Source organism: Oratosquilla oratoria, chromosome 13 (assembly GCF_046742065.1).
Source record: "Oratosquilla oratoria isolate Oo_2021 chromosome 13, ASM4674206v1, whole genome shotgun sequence".
NCBI lineage: Eukaryota > Metazoa > Arthropoda > Malacostraca > Stomatopoda > Squillidae > Oratosquilla > Oratosquilla oratoria.
Genome location: NC_134789.1, coordinates 54800461 through 54825791, shown reverse-complemented (window position 1 = coordinate 54825791; position 25331 = coordinate 54800461). Strand labels below are relative to the sequence as shown.

Sequence of the window (25331 nt, the reverse complement as noted above, 5' to 3'; positions counted from 1 at the left end):
GGGTCAGTAGTGTTACCCAAGAACTTAAAAGTGAACCAAAACGTGTACTTGGAGCTTCTGTGTGAAAATTTACCTGAATCATTTGAAAAAACAGGTGCCACAGTTTTTCAGCAGGACGGTGCCCCCTGCCACACTGCTAAATCCATCACTACTTGGCTCAACGACTGTGAAGTGAACTTTATAAAGGACTGGCCAGGTAATAGCCCTGATTTGAACCCAATTGAAAATTTGTGGCGCATTATAAAGAAGAGGTTACAAGGCAAAGACGTCAGCTCTATACTCAAGCTCAAGGCAGCCATTCAGGAAATCTGGGATAATTTGGAGCCTACAACCCTCCACAACCTAGCTGCTTCACTTCCACGTCGTCTTGAGGCTGTGTTAAAGCGCAAAGGACTCCCAACCAAGTATTAGGTGAGTAAAAATCCAATAAATATAATGATAAATTACATTTTTGTGCATTTTTGTTTAGATTCGCTGAGGCGCCGCGAACTTTTGTCGAGCACTGTAATTATAAAGAAATAAATATAGAAATAAAGAAACTAGTGAAAAAGTCGCAAATGAGCTTGTGATCATGGGTTGGATGATGTGGTTGTGCAATGCGCCGCATGTGTTAGCCTGCATGGTTTTGTAGTTTGGTGGTGTTAGATTCAAACAAATTTAATATTATTTATATTGATAGTTGAAAGAATAATTATGTAATGAGACAGAAATTAGGGGTTATATTGCAGATAAATAGGGTCATAGTTATGTGAATGCTTACATTAATTTATTCTTTCCTCCGGGGCCGGTGAGCTGACCCAAGTAATTCATCCGCAAGGGAAACTCTTCCATGCATATTCTAAATTTATTTACTTATATTAATTTCAAAACTAAAATAGTGAGCCTAATTAAATTAAACCATCGAATTGTTTGGGCCTTCTCTTTCGCCTGTTGATTTACTCACACGTGCATTCTTTAAAAAAAAAAAAAATTGTAATCGTCATAAAACTTACAATAGCAGTGGCTGTTCGAATCGTATGCACTGAAATCAAGTTTGCTTACATGTGAAATTTTACTATATTCCCACGCGCTGCCAGTACGATTTTTTCTTTTATTTCATTTTATCGTTTTCGTTGAAGTACACCACTTTTTTTTATCACGTAATATCTTTTCGCTAACATATACCCGAATTTTTTGCTTTGAATGATTAGCAAATTGTAAGCGGCACGATGGGATTAGTAAAACGTAATTGAAATTGTACGTTACCATCTCCAGTATAATTGGTGCTCCCACGATGTACCTATAAGTGTAGTTGGTAGTGCTGGGCAAATACCGCTAATTTCAATACCGGAATTACCGGTAATCAACAATGCCGTTACCGGAATTACCGGTAATTTACCGGTAAAAGACTCGTGAGGTAGTAGTGACGTCCCAAGTTCGAGTCGCCTTTACGACTTAAATCTAAACAAATTTCATCCTACTATGGTGTGTAGTCACAAGTTTTGTAACGTCGTCACTATAAAAATCCTGCGCTCCGAGTCGTTACTCCAACTCTCGTGGGCGGGGAGTAGGGAGGGGGTGCGTGTAAGGTCACAGCATTACCTCCTCTCCCTCAGTGCATAGGCCTACGCACCAATCCCCCCCTCCCCCTCTCACACTCCACTTCCGTCTCTATGTAAGTGCAATTTCATACAAAGAATATATTTTTCACATAGAAACACAATTTCATAAAAGAGAAATAATTACATGCATCATTTTTACACATTACACATAAAAATTCATTTCCAAAATCACCCATTTTTCATTTAGTCAGGACAAAGTTTTTTTGTACAATTGAGGTTTTAAATGTTTTGTGCGAGATGAATTGACATATGTAGGTCATTTTCATAATGTTTTTTTTTTACCAAGTTCCTCTTATATTAGGCTCGGGAACACAATCTCAACCCTTTGAATTTCTGTCAAAGTTTTTTTCAATTGTTCATAGTTGTCATTTTTTATATTGGAATTACGTTAATTTTGTATTAGCAGGACTCTACGATCCCTATATTTATATTATAGTACCTTTAAATGGACAAAAAACACACGCATATATTTTATTTTATTTTTTTATTCTGTGTATCCATTTGGATACATGCCCACCGGAATCGCCAGCGCGCGCCACCTCCACCAATCTAGGGTAAGGCTCGCAAATATTAGTTACTATTAAGACTACGCGAATAATAATTACATGCGTATCACTAATAAAATATGATTTTTTAATAACACGTTACCTTGCGTCGTAGAGGCCACTTCAATGGGCACAGTGTTAATCCACCAGAATCTTTGATCGTCTCTGCCCGCTTATTCTTGTCTGTTTTCCGTGAGTCTGTTGTGGTATACTTTATTCCCTGCCCCAACCCATAGCTTATATATATATATATATCCTTGTCAGTCATCACTCGTGCGAGTCTGGTAAGTGTATTTGTGAACTTGTTTGTGATTAACTCCAATACAAGTACAGTACAAATAGATTGTAACATGCAGATGGTGTCTTTCATGAGCAACTGCGTACATTTATGTAAATATGCATATATTAATAAACATTAAATATAAAGTTAAATATGAAGATCTGGTAAGTGTGGAAACTGTGTCTCTCCAATCTCCCCGTTCTGTGAGCTTTCATGTCCGTTCTACAAACTTTACAACGTGCCTTATTTCCATCCTCTTTCACTTCCGCTAACCATTTTTTAAACAGGGGATCCTTTAACCAGGCAGACTGAAAAGTTTTCGAGTAGTTTGACCACCTCTTCATTTCTAGATCACATAGGCTGACTAATCGAATACGTACATTTTGCACTGAACCTCTGCGGGCCGAGATGCGAACAAAACGATCTAGCACGTCTGTTAATTTTCATATTCGAATACGTACATTTCGTACTGTGCATCTGTGGGCCCAGAAGGGAGCAGGACGATCTAGCACGTTGAATACGTTCCTGTTAGTTTTCATCCTACGTAGGGCCGTCAGTACTGTCACTCAGTACCACCAAGCCGAAACGTGCTTACCGCTCTCTGAGTATTATGGGGTAGTTTATCGGTTAACGACTTAACGGAGCCTAAACGGTAGCAGATTTTTTGCTGGTAAGCTACCGTCAAGGTTGTTACCGATAAAACCCGTAACTACCGTCACTCAGTACCACCAAGCCGAGACGTGCTTACCGCTCCACGAGTGTTTGGTATAGCTTATCGGTTAACGGAACCTTAACGGTAGCAGAATTATTGCCGGTAAGCTACCGTCAAGGCTGTTACCGATAAAACCGGTAACTTTACCGGTAGCTGCCCACCACTAGTAGTTGGCAACATGCACGATCAACATGATTACACTTTTATTAAGTTCTTATGTATTTACGAAGTTAACTGCACAACTTCATTGTAATCTCGCTCACTCGACTAAACGTTGCCAGTACAAGGTTAGAGGTTGCATCTTATCACAAGCCGTCTACGCAAACGTCACGATACATTTCCAAACTTGTATTGGCCCAGTAGCCCTCATACACTGACAGAAGGAATGCGATGCCATTTACGCAGTGTTGATCATGCATGGACCACTTATTGTACAGAAATGTGGTTTATTTAGTTCTTAGCACGATTATAATTGGTGAAACCTACATGACGATGCGCCCTAAAGTGTTCTTCAGCCTCAGCAATAACTGCCAGAAACTAACAAAGCCAGCCATTGTAGAACTAAGGGAAACTGGTTTATCATAAAATCAAGACCCCTGGTATGTCTTGACTGAGCGTATCGGGACGGCTTCTACGATTGCGGCATTTAAGGCAAGAAACAATAAATACAGGGGTATCAATTGACTCGAGGTAGATATATGCCACAAGAAGGTATATTCTTATTCTCCCACTACTTATGTTTAGGGAAGCATTATTCAGCGGGACGGCGGACCTGACTAATGATACTCAAGTCACCGACTTCCCCTCCTTCCCCATCCACACACCCCTTGGAGTGCTGATCACCTAATCAGTTTCGATACCCTCAATAAAATCAGAGTAGTGTCATTGTACCTAGTGTGAAGTTCAGTGGTTGTTCTCCTCACTTACCTTAAACGGTGAGCTGCTGCGTTTATGCAGTACTGTATTTGTAAATACACTTTATCCTGGTAAATTGTCGGCGACGAAATGTACTTCCTATAAGTATAGTGTAGTCCCCACTTCCCAACACGATAACCACAATTACGAAACACGTTGAGCACATCACACTGATAAAATAATTTCTCGTGTATACACACACACAATAGTTCATATTAATTTTCAGCAGTGTTAGAAAGTTGTTTATCAAATCCATTTAGGCGAAGGGAGTTTTCTATCGTTACTCTCACTTGCTGGTAATCAGTACACTATTCGAAATTCGAGTATTTTGCGGCAAGTTGATTACCTACTGGCATATGACAATATATCTTGGATGTCAATCGTTTGTTATCTTAAAACGATCACTATATTCAAGTAAAAACAAGCAGCATAAATTTGATATGATTGGTACTGAGTGCGTTTGCGTAAACCAGAACAACCGAAATTTGACTTGTATCGACATATTTAGGATGGCGATACTATCGACATTACCCTCTGGTGGTTTGAAAACGCGTGGCAGCAATAACGAGCGAAAAACAAACCAGTGATCAATTTGACCAAAAAAATTTACCCCCCCCCACCCTTCGGGACAGTGGCACACCATACAAATTTTATTTTAGCATACACTAAATAATTTTCTCGGTTGAAAAGTAAATAATCTCAACGGTGAAGCCCTTTACGCCTTTTATCTTGGTTGAAAATATGTTAGACCATGAAAGGTTCCGCACTGGATAACGTTTGAGGTGGTGGTTGTGTGTGTGGTGGGGGTTGTCCAGGGAGGGGTCTTTATCTAGACTGACCTCGATCAAAAGGGCTCATGGTCCGTAGTAATCCGTTCAAGGGAGGCCCATGGGAGTCAAGGTCCATATAACTATATGGACCTTGATGGGAGTCAGAGGTTAGAGGAGGGTCGCGACCCATAGCAACCTTTTTCACGAAAGGGTCCAGAGGGAATTGCGGTCCATACTGGTCCAGTTCAATAGGGGTACCCAGCCCATGTTGAGGGCGCGGTCCATGCCCCTGTTCACAGGTGTGTGTGGTGGGGGGGGGGGGAGTCAACGGTCCATTGTAACTTTGTTTAGAAATGTGGAAAATGTAGTGGAGGTAATGAACACAAAGTTCCTGAATTTTGATAATTTCTTAATCGATAAATCGTTCATTACCCGTGAATTCCAAGGACAGGATTATATATAAACATTTTTCATTCTCGCAGGCAGCTTGACGACAATATCACGTGGGTTGGGGAGGACTGGACGGGTTTCTATTTTTTTTTTCTTCTATAGAAAAAAGTATGTAAAGCTTATTCACATTGACTGGAATATAAATTATGTATCTCTTAGATTAATTCAGTGTTTGTCAATGATTATAATCACTGACAAACATTACAAAGTAGTAACCAGTCTTGTTTCATAGTAATTATGATCAAACAAGACATTGTTTTTCTTCTAAATTTATCACAAATTTTCTTTTCAAGCATGTTATACATCATACATTTTATTTTGGTTAGTTTAAAAGTATTCCAGTTCACAATTTTTTCTTTTGTGATGAGTGGAGCTAAGATGAGAGGGAGGGAGGGAGGGATGTGGACAGAAGTGCCTTTTAACTTTAATTTAGTTAGTTTATTCAACAAAATAAAATACAATTTAGACATACATGTATACAAAATTAGTTGTTGAAAAGGGAGAGCGAGAAGCAAAGCTTATGGGGAGTTGCTCTCCCTTTAAGGATTTTTTTTTTTTTTTTTTTTTTTTTTTTTTTTTTTTTTTTTTTTTTTTTTTTTTTTTTTTTTTTTTTTTTTTTTTTTTTTTTTTTTTACATGTTACATGTGGTAAGGGAGGAAAGAACCCTTGTTATATGTATATACAATGAGTGGAAAACAATTGCACCTCACATAAAATACAAAGACAAATATATTCAGCTTTTTACCTTTATAAATAAGTCATCACGGGTCCAAGGTTCCCTAGGGTGTGCATAATTTGGGAAGTAATTTTAATGTTGATAAACAATGCCATCTCCCATATTTGTTAAGGCTGCAGAAACCCTGATAAGTTTATCACAACTTGCCAATTGGCTATTAAGACTTTCATCTTTCAAGTTTTGGACCAATCTTATGGGCTGCCTTGCAATATGGTGAACCAATAACTCTTTCCACATGGATTCTAACATGAAATTTTGGAAGAAATTCAAACTTCAGGTGTACTACTGCTTCTTGCCTTTTGTGAAAGCTGGTGTCAATAATTCACAACTACACTTTGTTGCAAACACTTCAGCAAGTGTAAAACCACAATCTGCCAAAACCTGAATCTCATAATTGAACATCAGAAGTCCATCCTCCTCAAGCTTGAGAGATATGTAGCCATTCCCAATGGATTACACTCAAACAAACACCTTGATGGTTGTGTGTTTCTTGTAATTACTGTAGCACTGTGCCCATGGAAGCAAAGCCTTGGGTGCGTCTAAAAAAAAAAAAAAAAAAAAAAAAATCAACAATGCAGGTTGAGGGAATTTTGTATGAAATACTGGGGGAATGGTCTGAAATATGTTTCCTGTCAGGCCACTTAACCATAAAACCAATCCTGGTATACATTAATTCAATCCACTTTCCAATGGAAATTCAAATGGTATATTGTAGTTTAACCAATGTGAGAAACAAGTGTTCTTGAAGAGGAAAACTTTAGTAAGACCTTTGGGACCAAAAAATGTACTGAGAAATGTAATTAGATGCATGAATGTTGTCCATTTTAAATCAGTCGATAAATGGCATTTCTTATTACCTTCCAAAGCACTTGATGAAAAAGATATAACATTAAGTAGTTGTTCTAAGGCTTTGATTTTGGCTATTGTCTCATTTCTCTTTCTGTAGGTTGTTCATTTCTTTATACAATTGTTCACATTCTGAAACGGAAAGCTACTTCTGGATTGGACTAAAAGGCACACTCGGAGGACAATCCAACATAGGCTGTGCAGCTTCTTTCATGACAGTGTCAGCAGTATTCAAATTTTCATATGCACCATGTAGTGCCTCTTTAGCTTTTTCGAGGACTTTGTCAGCAGTGTTTAAAGTTTCAGATGCACCATCATCGAGTGCAGTGGTTACCAATTTTTTTTTTTTTTTTTTTTTTTTTTTTTTTTTTTTTTTTTTCATACGTACTAAGTTAACCTTAATCCTAATGCCGGGTACCACAATGTTTTCTTGATTTTATTTTATTTTATTTTTAATTGTTTTGTCACCCCTCCATTACCCATGAAAATTTGTTACCTCCCCCCCAGGGGGTAATTTACCCACAGTTTGGGAACCATTGATCTAGTGGACTTACTCCCAAACTGTCAGTGGATACTGAACTTTTATTGGAGCTACGACCTGTCTTAACTCTACCTTCATTCTTGCCCTGGAATATAGTCTTGTTATCAAACAGAAGTTGTGCTGAAATAGATATTTATACTGTATGTATATAAAAACCATTAATGTATGAACAGTAGACTTTATATTAAAAACATTTTCAGATTTTTTAAATTTAATCTAATATTTTAAGAAAAGTAAAGAATGTTTCATTCAAATACTATGAATTATCAAAACAAAACAGTTTACTGGTACATGGATTTATATTCAACTTCTCTTGTTCTTGGAGAACATTAAAAAAGCCATTAAAGCCATGAAAAAGAATAAATCACCTGAACCAGACAGAATACATCCTAGGATAATGAAGGAAGGAGGAGAGCAACTGGCAGAACCCCTCAAAATATTATTTGAAAAGTCATATAGTACTGGATGACTAATGATGGACTGGAGAATTGCAAGTATAACTGCCATATTTAAACAAGGAAGCAGTTGTGACCTGGCAAACTACAGATCAATAAGCCTTACAAGTATAGTGTGTAAACTGATGGAATCACTAGTCAGAGAGAAAGTTATGAATCACATGAAATCAAACCAACTATTTAGTAACAAGCAATTTGGATTCTTACCAGGCCAATCTACAATTCTTCAACTAATAAATGTGTTGGACAGATGGACTCAGATATTAGATGAGAATGCTGCAGTGGACATAATCTACTGTGACTTTATGAAAGCCTTTGATAAGGTGCCACATAGGAGACTTCTAGAAAAAATAAGCTACAACATCAGAGAGAAGTGTTTGAAGTGGATAGGAGCTTTTGTGGAGTCTAGAAAACAATGTGTAGTAGTAAATAACCAAAAATCGGAATGGCATGACATGAAAAATTGTGTCCCTCAGGGGCCTGTGATTGCTGTTTCATCTGTAAGAGGCTGGTAGATAAAGGTAGATAGAGGGGTAGGTGGTGAGAATTTCATTTTATGAGTTCGATGTTTGGTAAATAATAGCCACGAAGGAGTTGCATAATCTCGCTCCTTGTCTAAAGTTTATAAACAACTGCTAGGGACCAGATTTGAATGCTGATGTAATAATATGTAAACTAAGCCATTCATGCATCAATATCATGATTATTTGAGTAAGCAGTATTTCTTAAGACGTTGTAACAGTCTGATTGGAGAAAGGGCAGAGGAGGAGAAAAAATTATTGGTTCACGGGAGTAAAGTGACACCCTTAGGGGAGGCACTTAGATGTAACAGTAAAGATCATTGGACTGGAAAGTCGTGACGTCGGTGCAAAGGTGGCTTAGGACATAAATTGAGGATCCCAGTTGGGAGTCCTTTGGTGTAAATTGACAAGCCAAGTGTAATATTATTCAGGAAGAAAAGAAGAAAATTTTTACCTTTATTTAATTCACCTCATAAAGAAACGTTACTTCATACAGAAAGATATAGTAAATAACATTCTTAAGTAAGACAGTGATGTAAAGAAAGTTGAAAATGAGAGAAGAAATACAAAACCAAAGAAGGGAACAGTAAAAAGAAGTAAACCGTATTTACCGTATTTTTCGGACCATAAGGCGCACCCGTAATTTGCTATTCCCCGTCCTTACATAAGGCGCGCCTGACTATAAGGCACACCTGGTCTCATCATCGGATAATCATGCATATGTGAGTGCATTCAGAACTGAACATTTTCGTTGTTGAATGAGAAAAATCGGTTGGGATTTAGCAAAATTACAAAAATAAATGATATATTTTTTTTATTTTGGTCAGTGAAATCAGACCACCTCCATGGACGGTCTGCCCTGCCAATACCCCTAAAAAACAACATAAACATGTTACGGGAATTGTGGGGAATAAAACCAACATTAGCAGTTTTATTCCCGGAATTTTCTATTCACTTAAAAACACAAGATTTATTACAAATGACGGTAAATTCTTAGTTTCGACCATGGTCACAATATAGCAATAGAAAATTAATTATTAATTTTGTCAATTATAATGTATCAACGTAATATACAATTTTGTGAGCGGAAATAAAAAAACAAAAGGTGCTAAAACAGATTTCGTAAGTAACGAAGTCGTGTCGGACGAATGGTACGCCATGCTTGTTATGATAGATGCCGATGTCGAAGAAATGAAAGGGTGATAAATTCGTCTAACCTAAACTAACCTAACCTAAACTGTGTTTAATAAATCATTACCTGCAAATTAAATGTCATCCGGCTCGTCCTCATTGTCGTCGTCGTGAGAGACGTTGGCGGGCTTTTCAACCACTCTCTCAGATTGCGGGGTATACAAAGTTCTTGCAGCTTGAAGGAATGCATGTATCTCCGCTCCATAACATTCCTTCAAGAAAATGTACCTGGTTAGTACCGAGGCCGTCAATTGACAGACAAGACGGCGTCCCGATCTTATGGTACCGACTTCGTTCATTAGCATATTTGCTTGTAGCAAGGTATTTTTTATTTTCATTTCCACCCACAAAATTGCATATTACATTGATACATTTTAATTTACAAAATTAATAATTAATTTTCTATTGCTATATTGCGCCCATGGTCGAAACTAAAAAAAATACCCAAGTGACTACAGTCGGAGTGGAGCGAGACTAGACCAATGCAAAATGGCTGTCTGTGTTGTGGACGCTATCATGTCATAGCCATGATAGCGTGAATGAATGCGGTGGTATGGACTAAAAAACTGTCGAAGTTTTCGCAATTCTCTTGTCAAGATACATGCATCTTGGTTATAACTTGGTTGTAACATTTGCTAGGCCTATGCACTGTCGCCGTCAGCAGGCTAGCTATGAAGGTATCCAGTGAAAACGTCCCCGGGTACGGGCTACCAAACGTCCTCGGTCCAAAACGACGTTTTCACCCAGGTGTCAAAATAGTACGTCACTGTCCGAGGCATTTATTTATTTATTTATTTATTTATTTTGCACTTAAGCCACACATAAGGCGCCCCTCACGATAAGGCGCACCACCCAAGTTTGGCCGATTTTAAGGATTTTGCCCACGCCTTATGGTCCGAAAAATACGGTACTAAAGTGGTAATGGAGGTGACAGAGGTAATATCATCCAAAAAAAGTGTAAATTCATGCACATTGGAAATTGTAGTGTAAGAAATGGTGGATATAACACAAATGAAAAGATGACAGAAATAAGCACAGAAAAGAATATAGGGGTAATAATTGATAGCTACCAGTGCATCATACACAAATATATTTAAAAAGTTCTCTGTCCCTTGTGATACATCTATTATCTGTCAACAAATGTAGTTGACATAACTCAGTGTTGAGACTATGTAGCCTTTGTACATAACAAATTTATCTAAATAAGATTGTTCATATCAAGATTATTTGGTTATCTAAACACTCCCAGCTCATTTCAGTCCATATAATTAATGAATTAACATGTTTTTGTTACCATTGATTAGGCATTAAATGTGTTACTATATGCATGAAGGGTTAGGTTTGTATTTTCTTTGAGAAGAAATGTTAATTTAGATAACCTTATTTGGGCCTCTGGAATGATGTTTGCAACAGTAAGCATATATTCAAATTTTGTAGTAGTGCAAAAGAATGCAGTAATGATTTTTTTAACATAGTCTTGTAATTATAATAATTTTCCTTTTTTCTCTCTTTTTTTTCAGATTGCTGAATCAAGCTTGTATACAAGTCAGATGAAAACTTAGATATCAGCATAATGATTCATCCCAAAATATATCCTATATAGTTTGTTTTCCATGACCTTGTGGCACATGTCAGTACTGGGCTGAGCTCTCTCAATTTGCATGGGTTTGTTTCCTTATTTTTCATACAGTTTGCTCTTTTGAAATAACAATGGTCTTCGCGAGTATTCTTGGTTGGGTTTATACAGCAGTCTTTCTACTGCTGTTGCAGTCTGCAGCATTTGGTAGCCACTTAGGTTTGAGAAGATTGTACATCGATTTTCTTCTGAAGCTCTTTTTGTTTGGACAACGCAAATTAGAAAAAAAGAATAACCCTACCCCAGAAACTCCATGTGAGGAGCAGCCAACTCCAATATTTGATGAATCTAAAGCTATTATTGAAGAGGAAGATGGTTTTTCTCTCAACAAGATTCTTGGATGCATCAAAGAAGGAATGGAGGCAGTGATTGATGATTCTGTCACCAAACACTTTGTCTCCGAAGAGTTGCCCTATTGGAACCTCTTGTCAAGAACAAACAAACAATATGAGTTTGTTAGTTTCCGACTTTCAATGTATTGGATCTTAGGGTTCCTGGTTCGTTATCTTCTACTCCTGCCAATTCGTTTCATTGTCCTAAGCATAGGTCTCCTCCTTTTCTTTATTAGTATGTCACTAGTGGGTCTGTTTCCTGAAGGAGAAACCAAAAGGAAATTGAATGCAGTATTTAGTGTGTTTTGCTTTGATTTTGTTGCTGGTTGTCTTTCTCTTGTTGCAACATTCCATAATGAGGAGAATATACCCACTCATGGAATAGCTGTAGCCAACCACACATCACCAATTGACTCCATGATTCTTGCAACCCACCGCTGTTATGATATGGTAAGTAAAAGTTCATAGTTGTTTGTTGTAAATGATTGATCAATTCTATTGTGTGTTGCATGATATTGGCAAAGCAAGTTATATACAGGGTTTTCAGGATAAATTTGATACTTTTTTGGAAAGGAAAGTCATATCTTAGCCAAAAATTGATGCAGCACGCGGTCTTTACATGGCTCTGCTTTATCACACGAGGATACACCAGATGCTAGCACAAATTGCTCCACTTGCATACAAGAGTTCCCAGTGTTCAACCACCCAAATTCCTCCCCAGGACTCTGTTTTATTTTACTGACAGCTGTGAACATGCATTCCAAAAATAACAGATGTACTACCTCCTCCCACATGTCCAAATCAGCAAAATTCAGGGGTAAACACCTATGAAATACTGTTGGTTTTTCACCACCTGAGGAAACTTTTATGCCTCTCTTAGAGGAATTCAACACCAAATCCACCCCAGTCTCAGAAGTGTTATCTACATTACACATACAGTGCCCAAAGACACTGTTCCCTCATGAGGATACAAAGATACACCAACAAGTTTTTCAAACACAAGACACTGATGTACTCTGTATGCCAGAAACTTGCCGTGTCAATGGCATTTTGTTACAAGGATGGATAGAGTGAGAAGTGAGGAGGTGATTCAGAGAGCAGGGGTGGAAAGAGAGTTGGCAGAAAATATTGATCAAAGAATGCTGGGATGGTTTGAGCATACAGAAAGAATGAGTAAAGAAAAACTAGCAAAAAGAGTGTGGAAGGCAGTGGTGGGTAGAATGAACATGAGTGGAAGACTTAAAGGTCAGATATCAATAGATATACCATTCGCTAAAAATCATCGTATTGCTCGAAAAAGTACTTTTTAAAAGCATACAAATAAAGTTTTTACCTATTACAGAAGAATTTATTCAGAAAATTCACTTTTAATTGCGCCTCGCATACCACTTTTCCGAAGTCTAGATAATCAGAATAACAATATTGTTTGTTTGGCAACTGTGACGTCACGAACGCGGAATTCCCCGAACCTTTCACGAAGCGCACGGGCGGAATGTTTCGAATAGCAGACGACGCAATGAAATGAAGACAAAACTGTTTTTTGCCAAATTTGATAAGATGTAGATGGTTTAATTATATAGAATACTGTCAGTATGTTTTTTATGTACATTAAACTGTAAATACAAAAAGTTATGGAAGTCTTGATATCTGACCTTTAAAGGTCAGATATCAAGACTTCCATAATTTTTTGTATTTACAGTTTAATGTACATAAAAAAACATACTGACAGTATTCTATATAATTCCACCATCTACATCTTATCAAATTTGGCAAAAAACAGTTTTGTCTTCATTTCATTGCGTCGTCTGCTATTCGAAACATTCCGCCCGTGCGCTTCGGAAAAGGTTCGGGGAATTCCGCGTTCGTGACGTCACAGTTGCCAAACAAACAATATTGTTATTCTGAATATCTAGACTTCGGAAAAGTGGTATGCGAGGCGCAATTAAAAGTGAATTTTCTGAATAAATTCTTCTGTAATAGGTAAAAACTTTATTTGTATGCTTTTAAAAAGTACTTTTTCAATGATTTTTAGTGAATGGTATATCTGTTGATATCTGACCTTTAAGAATGAGATAGGTGGATCAAGTGAAAGGGGACTTAGGTAAAAGGAGAATGTCTATTAAGCAGGGAAGCAAGGTGTGAGCAGAAAATTGTTGTGAATAAATAATAAATTGATGCAGTTAAAAAGGATTTTCTTCTTGTTTGCTCTGTAAAGCCTGAAGTGGATGATGGGGAGAGTTGTATTGTAATTAACCAAGGTGGGTAAACCAGCTTCGGATGTTGGACCCTGCAGTGGAGGTGGTGTGATTTGCTGCATTGCTGCTGATTGAGCATTGGGCAAGGGACAGGAATAAGGATTACAAAGGCAGAGCATGCCATCTCCCTTTGTAAGGGGAAGAGGGCCTATTGGTATATGTATATGTGTACAAGCAACTCATGGGAGCTGGACTTGACTGTGCATCTTCAGCAAAGTACCCAATAATTAAGTAAAACATGGACTTCCCATAAAATAAAGCACTAGAATTGATAAGTGACTGCTCAAAGCCAACCTCGGTAGAACATCAATAATTAAGAGACCAAGATCCTTTCCATAGAGTAGAGCATGAGAGTCATGGGCACAGTTCTACACAAGAGCCCTTGAACTTATATACTAGGCATACTAACCATGAAAATGTAATGGTACTGTGCCCTAGATGTACTGTACTATCCAGTTGAGATCGCCTATTGTCCTCCCCAAGGCAGGAGGACAATGCATCTATGTCCCCTACAAGGCTGGGAAATATGGACCATACTCTTTGTACTTATCAGGAGAAGGGTTAGTAGAAATTGATTGGAAGAGTCATTTGAAAGGTCAGCAGAGGTTGACAAGGTAGTGTGAGCGGAGGTTGGCAGAGTAGGATCAGAAGAGGTTGATTGACCTGTGGACTAATCTGTTGGCCATTGCTGGTTATGTGGGAGTTATGGGTCTTCTACAAGAGAGATTTAGGGCAATAAATTGGTTGATATCTTTGCTCACTTACATACATACATATACCAAAAGTTTTTTCCCCCTACACAGTGGGTAGCCAAAAAGAAAAATGCATAGAAACCACTCCCACCCATTCCATTTCCTATATATTCCACTCCCCTCCACCCTCCTCCCTCCCTCTTATCTTGGCACCTCCTGGATGACGGGTCATCCCTGCATCCTGCTCACTTATCTTCTTATATTACAGGTCGGACAGAAGCACCATGGCATTTTGGGTTTCTTTATGAGAACACTCAGTCGTGCTTCTTCCCACATTTGGTTTGAGAGGTCGGATGCCAAAGACAGAGCAGTTGTCATAAAAAGGTATGCCTTATCTCTCCCTCTCTCTCATTCTCTCTTGTTCTTTCTCTTGTTCTTTCTCTCTTTTTCTTTCTTTTCATTTTCCCTTTCTCACTCTCACTCTTTCTTTCTCCCCCTTTTTCTCTCTCTCCCTTTTTCACTCTCTCCCTCTTTCTTTCCCAATGTTTCTCTCTTTCTCTCTCCTTCTCTTTCCGCTTGGCCTTCGAGCCAAAAATTTCATAAATCAATCTCTTTCTCTTACTCTTTCTCTCTCCCTTTTTCTCTTTCTCCCTCTTTCTCTTTCTCCCTCTCTCACTTTTTCTTTCTTTTCCTTTCTCTCCATGGGACCAGTGACAGGTATTAGAATCATCTTCATGTTGCCCATGTTCAAAAACCATCAATACCTACACTTCCATATGGAGCCCTGTGTGGAGTATTGAGTGCATGGGTTCTGTGCAGTCAATATTTTAGTGATAACCCTGTGAATCAAAGTCACACAACATTTTTTAGTGGTTGAAGATCATTCTCTACATAAAGAAGAATGCTGATCACTCTTAACCACTGCATTTTCTCCTTTCTACCTCCCATCAATATCTCACTTATTACCTATGTGATTTCATCTCTTCAGTCTGTTCAAGATTTCATCATGGAACTCATGTACACCAGAATGTTTGTGCTCTTCACAACCAATGCTTATAGAAGAGATCTGAAGAAGAACAGTTTTCCACATAAAGTGGTGGACACTTGGAACAAACTGGATGAAAAAATAGTGTGTGCAAAAACCATTCATGAATTTAAAAGCAAACTAGACACTGCAAGATACAAAGGCAGGACACCATGAGCGTAGCTCCCCTTCCTGTAAAATACAACTAGGTAAATAGCTGACCATTCAGACTGAAAATGGGGTCACCCTAGAGGTCAGTGCTTGCACCAGCTTTCTACAACATCCACACCTCTGACTTTCCTTCCACCTCAGCCACATGATATGTGTATACTGACAATATTGCCCTCACTGCATCTGTAACAGATATCAAAAAGTAGAAGGACAACTCTTTGCTGACATGGACATCATCTGTCGGTACCTTTAGGACTGAAGACTGAAACTGTCCACTACCAAGATGATACCTTTACACATACATTTAAGAAACCACATTGCAAACTACCAGCTCAAGGTGCACCCTCGCTCAGGAACACTCCTCAATTTTTACATCACTGCCACACATCTTGGTGTCATACTTGAGTGCAGCCTTATTTGTAGAAGCCATCTGATAAAGCTGAAGAACAAGATCACTGCCAGAGTTGCCTTCATTAGGCATCTAACTAGTACTAACTGCGGTACTTCTTTCAACACCCTGAGAACCTTGGTATTGGCACTTTCCTTTTCAGCAGCAGAGTGGTCATATTTATAGACTTAATGTACCCCTTCATGATTCAATGAGACTTATAGGCTGCATCCACTGTACCCCACTGAGTCACCTATTTCTGTCTGGGATTCAACCAGTACAGGCTTGTCATAATGACATCTGTAGACAGTTGTTCCAAAAAGCTAGTCAGCCAAACCACCTCTTGCATAATGTTCTCACTGAGAAATAAGCCTTTGGCAGGTGTAAGTCAAGGAAACCTCTCTGCCCATTTATGGAAAACCTGGAAAAAGAAGACTCTTAGAATCCAGTGGTACCGGAGAGGCTAAAGTCATATATAGATGCATGGGTACCTCATCCTCTAGGCAGTAACCTCCCCAGAAAACCCTGGGTACAGCTAAATAGGCTATGGACAGGTGCTGGCCATTTTGCAGCAAACATGAAAGTCCATGTGGTCAAATACAGACCCATGAAAACATCGTGGATGTAAATGATAAGACATTCCTGTCCAATAACAAACTAGTGACCCACCTCACCAATTGCCAATTTTGACAACTTAGACTATTGAAATACAAAATAATAAACCTTTTCAATGCCTCAATCCCCAACCTGATCATGGGTGGAGACTTCAACGCCAAGTCGTCTGCCTGGTATGTCGACAACCCTGACACAGACAGAGGGCTTGATATACAGGCTCAGTTTGACTCATTGACTATCATGAACAACACACATAATCATACACATATCCCACACCAAGCCCTCTACACTCCCTCCTCTCCTGATATCACCTTTTGCTCCCCCTGCCTAACCCCAACAACATCATGGAGAGTGGTCGGAACCCTTGGCTCTGACCACCTTCCAATCATCATCACCACCAAAACAAGATGCACCCCAGTTGGCCACAGACACACTTACACCAATTACAAGAGAGCTAACTGGGAAGCTTTTACTGAAGAGACAGAACAACATTTTGAAACACTTAACAGTACACCAATCACAAACATAAACAATGCTGTGCACACTTTTAATACAATCATACAAAATGTAGACAAGAGATACATCCCTAGAGGCAACAGAAAATCACACAACCCCAACTTCACACCAGAAATCCAAGGCCTCATCAGACAACGTGACACACTTAAACACAGTACCCCCACACCTATCCCTCAAAACATAGCAGACCAAATACAAACACTAAACACTGTGATTGCCAATAAAATACATGAACAAAAAACACAAAATTGGCAAAACTTTATCAATACACTTGATCACAAAACAAACACCAGCAAATTGTACAAAACACTCAACAGCATTACACTATCCAACAGTAACACTACACGCTCTCACGCAGCAATAATCACAACAACAGATAATCTACCCTCAAACAGACAACAAGCAAACGCACTCATATGTCATTTTGCACAGACAAGCCATCTCACTTCTCACGCTGACGACCGACGCACCATTCGACGTAAGAAAGACTTTCCCACAGACTCAGACTATATACCCTTCATAGACAGTCAGACAAAACTCATAATACATAGTCTCAAGCACTCATCTGCCTGTGGCCCTGATAACATAAGCAACATCCACCTAAAACACATTGGACCACAAGGTATACACGCACTCACAAACATTGCAAACTACAGCTATTCACACAACACTATACCCGACATCTGGAAGCATGGTAAAATAATCACCATTCCAAAACCGAACAAAGACCCAACAATCCCAACATCGCACCGCCCAATCACACTTCTCTGCACCCCCTCTAAAGTCATTGAATGCCTAATACTTAAACTTGTCACACCATATATTCCCCTTGCTGACTCACAACACGGTTTTAGGCCACTACACTCCACAAACACTCTTCTGACAAACCTCACACAAAGAATTTTAGATGGCATCAATTCAGATAGGCCCCACCAAAGAACACTTCTTTTAACATTAGACATTAGTAAAGCTTTTGATGCTATCCCCCGCTACAACCTGACAAATAAAATATATAACACAGACATGCACAATAACACCAAAAGATGGCTGGCCAATTATCTGGCAGGTAGGAATGCTTACGTGTCATATAACGGCCAATCATCGCACATCAGAAACATTAAGAACGGAGTACCACAGGGGTCAGTTCTATCCCCCACACTATTTAATCTATACATGCATGACTTACCCATGCCAGACACCTCAGAAATACAAATCTCTTCCTACGCAGACGACATAACAATCACATGCACACATCATAACACAGACAAAGCTGCAGAAATAATCCAGCCATACCTTGACACACTCAACACATGGTTCATCACAAACAGACTCAAAATAGCTCCAACCAAATCTACAGCAACACTTCTCACCAACTGGACAAAAGAACACAAATACATACCTCATCTCTACATCAACAACACTCTAATACCACACACAAACACACCGAAAATTCTTGGTGTAACATACGATACATCCATGTCTTTCAAACAACACATCACAAACATAAAAAACAAATGCACACCCAGACTTAATGCACTTAAGTCAATCACTGGAACAACATTTGGACAAAACAAAGAAACTAATATAACAATATACAAACAATGCATACGCTCAGTGTTGAATTATGCGAGTCCTGCATGGGCTCCTAATCTCAGTGAGACACACCACAACACCCTTCAAATCATACAAAACAAAGCCCTAAAAACAATTACAGGCTGCACAAATACAACACCTACAGACCATTTACACCATGAAACAAAAGTCCTCAAAGTCAAGGACCACCTCGACATGAGAGGCACACAAACACTTGCCGCAGCCACCACAAACACATTACACCCGCTACACTACATAGCAGAACACCCACACACACCAAGAAACATTAAAACAACACCCAAAGACCTTTATCATGCACAGATACTCTCTTCTCTTCCTCCACAACCACCAAATACCAGCCTCCGGAAACATATTCATAATCATATCACTCACCGCTCCATTAACACACTGAAAGACAACACACTGCTGCATGCCAGACCCCCTGATATCCACCCTTCTGAATCCTCTCTCCCACGAAAGGACAGAGTCCACTTGGCCAGACTGCGGTGCGGTCACCACCCAGCACTTCTGAGCTACCAGAAGAGGCTGGATGACCGCGTTGTGAACAGCTGCCCAGGATGTAACACTTCACCCCATACCATACAACACATAATGGAAGACTGCATTATACACAATCATGCACGCAAACAACACAACATATGCTCTATAAAGGATTTGTGGGAAAACCCAGTTTCGGCTATGGCATTCCTTGGGGAGACGGGACTGCTCGGACAGACAGTCTAGGGAACGACGACAACAACAACAACAACAACTTTTTCAATGCAATATTGTCCCCAAGGACAGAAGCATTGGTTAGCACTGATGAAATACCAAATACTTCCATCTGGAGGTGCATTCCAGGAAACACTGGACGGAAACTAAAATGGCATATGCTAATGTAAAAAATTTAATATCAATCAAGTTAAATTTTTATTATTACTTGAAGGCAGATTAACCAGATATTATGTATCTGGTTTAGACCAAGCTACTTAGCGATGTTGATATTCCTTTGAGAAATGGTGTCTACAGACTTTGGAGAAGAAATAAGAAAAAAATATATATATATGAGGTGGATGGATGGGGTGAAGGGGGCTTTGGGGAAGAGGGGAATGTCTGTTGAGGAAGGAAGGGAGAGGACGGAAGACAGAGGTGAGTGGAGAATGGTTGTATATGGATGATGTTGTGACTGCATGAGGAGGAATGGGCGGGGGGGGGGGGGTAGTATGTGTGAGTAAATTTTGACGCAGCCCGAAGGGATTTCTCCCCGTCGTCGCCTTATATGCAAAGGGGGACGGAGAGGGGGGGTCGCCGATTAAATGAAGCGGCCTTGCTGTGGATGTGCTGTGTCTTGCGACACTGCTTCTGACCCAGGGCGGTGGGCAGGGTGCAGGGATGACCCGTCATCCAGGAGGTGCTCAGATGAGAGGAAGGGTGGGAGGGGTGTGGAGTGTATTTAGGGATGAAATGGGTGGGAGTGTTTTTATGCCTTTCCCTTTTTGGCTACCTCCCTTGGAAGGGGGAAAAAGCCTTGGTATATGTATGTATGTATATATATATATATATATATATATATATAAACTTTTTATCCCACAGTCGGAAAAAGGAGACATTAATGTCGAACGTTCTGTATATTTCGATCACCAACTGTGACCCTCTTCAGTAGAATGAATACATATTGGAAAGCATATACATATATATATATATTACAGGTGAAAAATGTAATCACACATTTGTCAATAACGTAGAAACCACTGTTGGAGTAGAAAAGACTGGAAACGGGGAATCTATATATTTCGATTGCAAACTGCAATCCTCTTCAGTAGATACAAATAAGAGAGAGGGCATGCTGTTTAAGTAGCACCCTTAACAAAAGAAAGGGGAACATGGGAAGATATCTCTACCCTCTTCTCACTCCGTATGTGAGGTCAGGAGGCAAATGAGCTTTCACTAGGTTGGAGATGAAGAGTCCGGACATTATGTCCGGGGACCATTGCCCCTTTGAAATATTCATGTTGGGCTGAAATTCAATGATCGTAGATTCTACCATTTTTCTCCTGAACTCACACTTGGATTTATAAATAAGCTCAGCTCTGTCCCAATCTAAACAATGTTTAAATTGCTTAACATGTTGGAACACAGCTGAGCTATCTTGTGCATATTTAATGGAACGTTTATGTTCAATCATCCTGGTATTCAAATCCCTTCCAGTCTGTCCGATGTAAACTAAGTCACAACCTTTACACGGAATCGAATAAACCCCTTGGCTCTGCTCTTCTTTTAACCTTTGATGGACATTTACCACCTTATTATTAATGGTGTTAGGGTAATAATTAATCAAATTTAATTTGTCTTTGGGAAGAAACTTGGTCGAGGGAATGAATGATTCAGAAAAGGGAACGATTAAAGAGCTCTTACCCAATGAAAAATTAGAGGAAGTGGGGGTGGTGTTGAAAAAATTGGATCTCGCTCGGCTGAGGGCTTTGACCAAGAACCAATCCGGGTAAGCTAAATTACTAAGTTGAGATTTTATGATGTTAAATTCTCCTTCAAGAAACTGGGGGCTGCAAATTCTAAGAGCTCGAACGAATAATCCTGAAGCGACGCTACTTTTTACTTTGTCTGGGTGACTGCTGAAAAAATGAAGATAACTACCAGAATGGGTTTCTTTTCTATAGACGGTAAAAGCAAGCTTGTCTCCGTCACGAACAATAAGAACATCTAAAAAGGGTAGCTTACCTTGTTCTTCCCATTCAACTCCAACAGTGGTTTCTACGTTATATATATATATATATATAATATATATAATAAATATATATAATATATATATATATATATTTTTTCTTTTTTCTCTTTCTTTTTCTTTCCTCTTTTTTATTTATTTATTTATTTATTTATTTTTTTTTTTTTTTTTTAAGTTGACTGTCTTTTTTTGCGCCACAATAATTTGTATTTACCATTTGACTTTCAGGGATAATACACTGTAAAATTAGATTCAAATAGAGAAAAAAGTTAGATTTTGCTCAAACTAAGTAGATAAATTACTTTAAACTTTACTTTAAAAAATTACATTAAACAGACCTTCTCTCATAGTAGTATTATGTTAGGTTTTATAATTTGTAGAGTTCTTTATAGTCTTGATTCTTAATCTATCCAGTTTAAACAGTTTAGGAAAACTAATTGTTACACCCCTTCTGGCCACATTATTCCTTCATTTATTCAACACCCCTTCTGGCCACATTATTCCTTCATTTATTCAACACCCCTTCTGGCCACATTATTCCTTCATTTATTCATAATCTCTATTCCTTCATATATTCATAATCTCCCTCCATTCACCCCTACCTATTGCACTCTTTTCTTCCGTGTTCAATGGACAAAAGTTTAGGCCGGGTGTGTGTCAGACAAATTGTAACATGTTAAAGTTGTATAGAAAATATTAATCTTACCCTTTAATACTTTGTTGGGCATCCTTCACGTTTCCTGACATCCCTCAGGTATCGAGGCATGGACATAGCAAGATCATGTAGCTTCTGGGTAGGTATAGCATCCCAGCAAGCCCTAATTTCCTTCTCCAGCTTGGGGAGAATGCTGACGTCCTTTCCTTGTAACCCGTGTTTAACCACCTGCCAAAGATTCTCAATCGGGTTTAAATCTGGACTGTTTCCAGGCCAATCTTCAATGAACTTAATCTCACAGTCTTTGAGCCACATTATAACAGGAGGCACTATCCTGTTGGAACATGCGCCTGTTAACTCAAAGCACTCCTCCAGATGTTCATTTAGCAGCTCATATTAAATGTACTGGTTGATTTTAATGTTGGCAGGCAACTCAACAAGCCTCCCCAAGCCCCTGCCTGAGAAACAACCCCATACCATTAATGAACTGCGGTGTTTCACGGTTCCACAAAGGTAGTGTGGGTCAAGGGGGTCACAGCCACACTTCTGATACATGTTACCACCCCTCCCTTCAGTCACTGTGAACATTGCTTCATCAGACCAAATCATGTCCAGCCAGTCAGCATTATCCCACTGAAGATATTTTAGAGCATAAGCGACCCTACAAACCTTCTGCACAAGGGTGAGAATAGGTTTCTTGACAGGATGGTGTCTTGTGTAACCAAGCTCATGAACACGTCGGCTAACAGTATGTACAGACACTTCACTGAACAGACCACTATTATGTTCCTTAATTTTACGGGCTGAAATATGAGGACTCTTCTCTAGGTCTCTCTTAATAATGTTATCAAGATGCCTAGAGGTCTTAGGAGGCCTACCAGATTGCTCTTTCTGGGTTGGTATGGAATCATACTCTTCCTCCCTCCACCCAGCAACGTAACACCTCACAACACAATCACTTATTTTAAGTTGATCTGCTATTTCCTTAGTTTGCTTACTGGCCTTGAGAGCAATAATCTGGGCAATAGTTTCAGATGATAACTGCCTTGCTTTCCCCATAATAAGGCCACAAACACTCCCAAACTAAAGAGAGAGAAAAAAAAAAAAAGTCACAAAATGGCATAAGTCAGGAGAACACAACAACAAAATTCTCACTACAGTGGCCAAGCCGACACTGGGTGCAGTGAGTGGGAAATTGGAAGGATGCAGTGATGTCATGCAGCTGGCCCAAACTTGTGACTAAATTAAATTGCCCTCATCTATGCCATTATTTTTTAGACATAAGTTTAATCTGCCCCCGCTCACCCAGCCTAAACTTTTGTCGAGCACTGTATATCCCAACCTCCTTTACCCCATCCACCATTTCATTCTTGGTCTTCGTCCCAAGCTCACTCCATCCACTTTGCTTTTTACACAGTTCATTCTTCCTATATGCCCAAACCACTTCAACACTTTTTTGTTATAAAAAGAATCTATTCCCATCCCTGTTTGTACCTCACCTTATTTCTCACTCGATCCATTCTTGTAACACATATGCACACACACACACACACACTTCAACGAACGGACGGCTTAGAAGACGTTCTGAAGAAAATTGAAGTTTCGTGGATCCCAACGCAAAGAGAAGTGCCTATTGTATTTACAGGGTGGGGGGAAATTGCTCGTGGGGTAGTGGGAAAGTAGGGAAAGAGAAGGGGAGGGATTGCTGAGGGAAATGGAAGGAAATGAGGAAGGAGAGGACTTGGCCCAGGCAGACAGGCGAAAGGTAAACAAACGGCCCCCCGACCAGCTGAGCGACGATGAAATGTCTAATAAAAATGTAAAGATTAGAAGTATAGATAAGAGCAATACAGTAGAAAGTGATGAGAATATTTTCCAGGGATTTAAAGAGGGTGGGGGGGGACACAAACCCCCCCCGACTGACAAGACTAGAAGAGAAGGTCGATAAGATGATCGAGGACTTGGAGCGTAGGTTCGGTCATGTTAACAACATTGTACAGAGGGTTGAAAAATTGGAAGAACTAGAGAAGGCGAACAAAAACTTAACTAAGGAAATTGAAGAATTAAAAAAACAGTTAAAAGAAGTAAAAGAAGAGAATAAAGTCTTAAAGGAGAATAATAAGGAGAACAAGGAGGGTTGGAAAAAAAATCCAAGAAAATAGCAAAGTTGCATTCACTGACATAATCAGACAGCAAATGAATGAACAAACTGAAAACTCAGTTATTAAAGTGATGAGACAGAAGGAGAATATAGTAAGAGACTTAGCAGACAGAAAGAAATGTATAATTATATTAGGAATGGAAGAGAAACATAACCCAGATAGAACCACAAGAATCAAAGAGGAAAATGAAAAAGTAAGAAATTTACTAGAATTAGTTCAGGAAGATGAACCAGAAATAATGAAACAAATCGAAGAGAAATTCAGGCTCGGGAAATATAGTACAGACAAGACCAGACCAATTAAGATTAAATTCAGGTCACAAACTACGGCTGAGAATATCTTATCCAAAACAGGGAAACTAGCAACAAGTGAATAATATAAAAAGGTATGGATAAAAAGGGAAATGAATAAAGAGGAAAGAGAGGAAGAAAAACAGAAAAGACTTGAAGATAAGGAAAAAAACGAGATAAGAACGGAGTCAGAAAAAGAGAGATTCTATTGGAGAGTAGTGAATATGAAACTAAAGAAAGTCGACATACAAGAGAAAAACAAAAGGGAAACAGAGAACACAATGGAAGTGGCAGAAAACTAAGAGTGTCTTACACAAATATAGATGGATTAATAACAGGATTGAATGAGCTGAATGATTATTTGAAAGAAAAAGAACCAGACATAATGGGAATTGTAGAAACAAAATTAAAAGGTCCACTACCACCCAACAGTGTAGGACATGATGCATATAATTATTGGATTAGAAACAGAGTGAAAAAGGAAGGGGGTGGAGTTATGTTCCTGACTAAGAAGGATATAAACGTGAAGTGTGTCACATATGGAAAGAATACAGTAGAGATGATAATGATGGAAGTAGAAGACAGAGATAAGAAGAGCAGAAAGTTTGTGATAAAGTATGTGCCCCCGAAAACAGCCTCATGGGAAGAGAGTGAACATAAAAGTATGTTAGAGGACACAAAGATAACATTAAACAAGAT

At 39.0% G+C, this 25331-nt stretch overlaps 2 protein-coding genes across 3 annotated transcripts in view; one reads left to right on the top strand and one right to left on the bottom strand.

Annotated features, from left to right (window-relative positions):
- LOC143032435 (uncharacterized) overlaps window positions 1–4827 on the bottom strand; it is a 198682-nt gene extending 193855 nt beyond the window's left edge. The window contains exon 1 of the mRNA XM_076197212.1: window positions 4066–4827. The gene's annotated coding sequence lies outside the window, so the exon portion shown is untranslated. The remainder of the gene's footprint in view (window positions 1–4065) is intronic.
- LOC143032432 (glycerol-3-phosphate acyltransferase 4-like) overlaps window positions 1–25331 on the top strand; it is a 59033-nt gene that overhangs the window by 7667 nt on the left and 26035 nt on the right. For both annotated transcript variants that reach the window (XM_076197209.1, XM_076197208.1), the window contains exons 2-3: window positions 11084–11981; window positions 14747–14862. In XM_076197209.1, the coding sequence (XP_076053324.1) occupies window positions 11274–11981; window positions 14747–14862 (824 nt within the window). In that variant the 5' untranslated portion in view covers window positions 11084–11273. The remainder of the gene's footprint in view (window positions 1–11083; window positions 11982–14746; window positions 14863–25331) is intronic.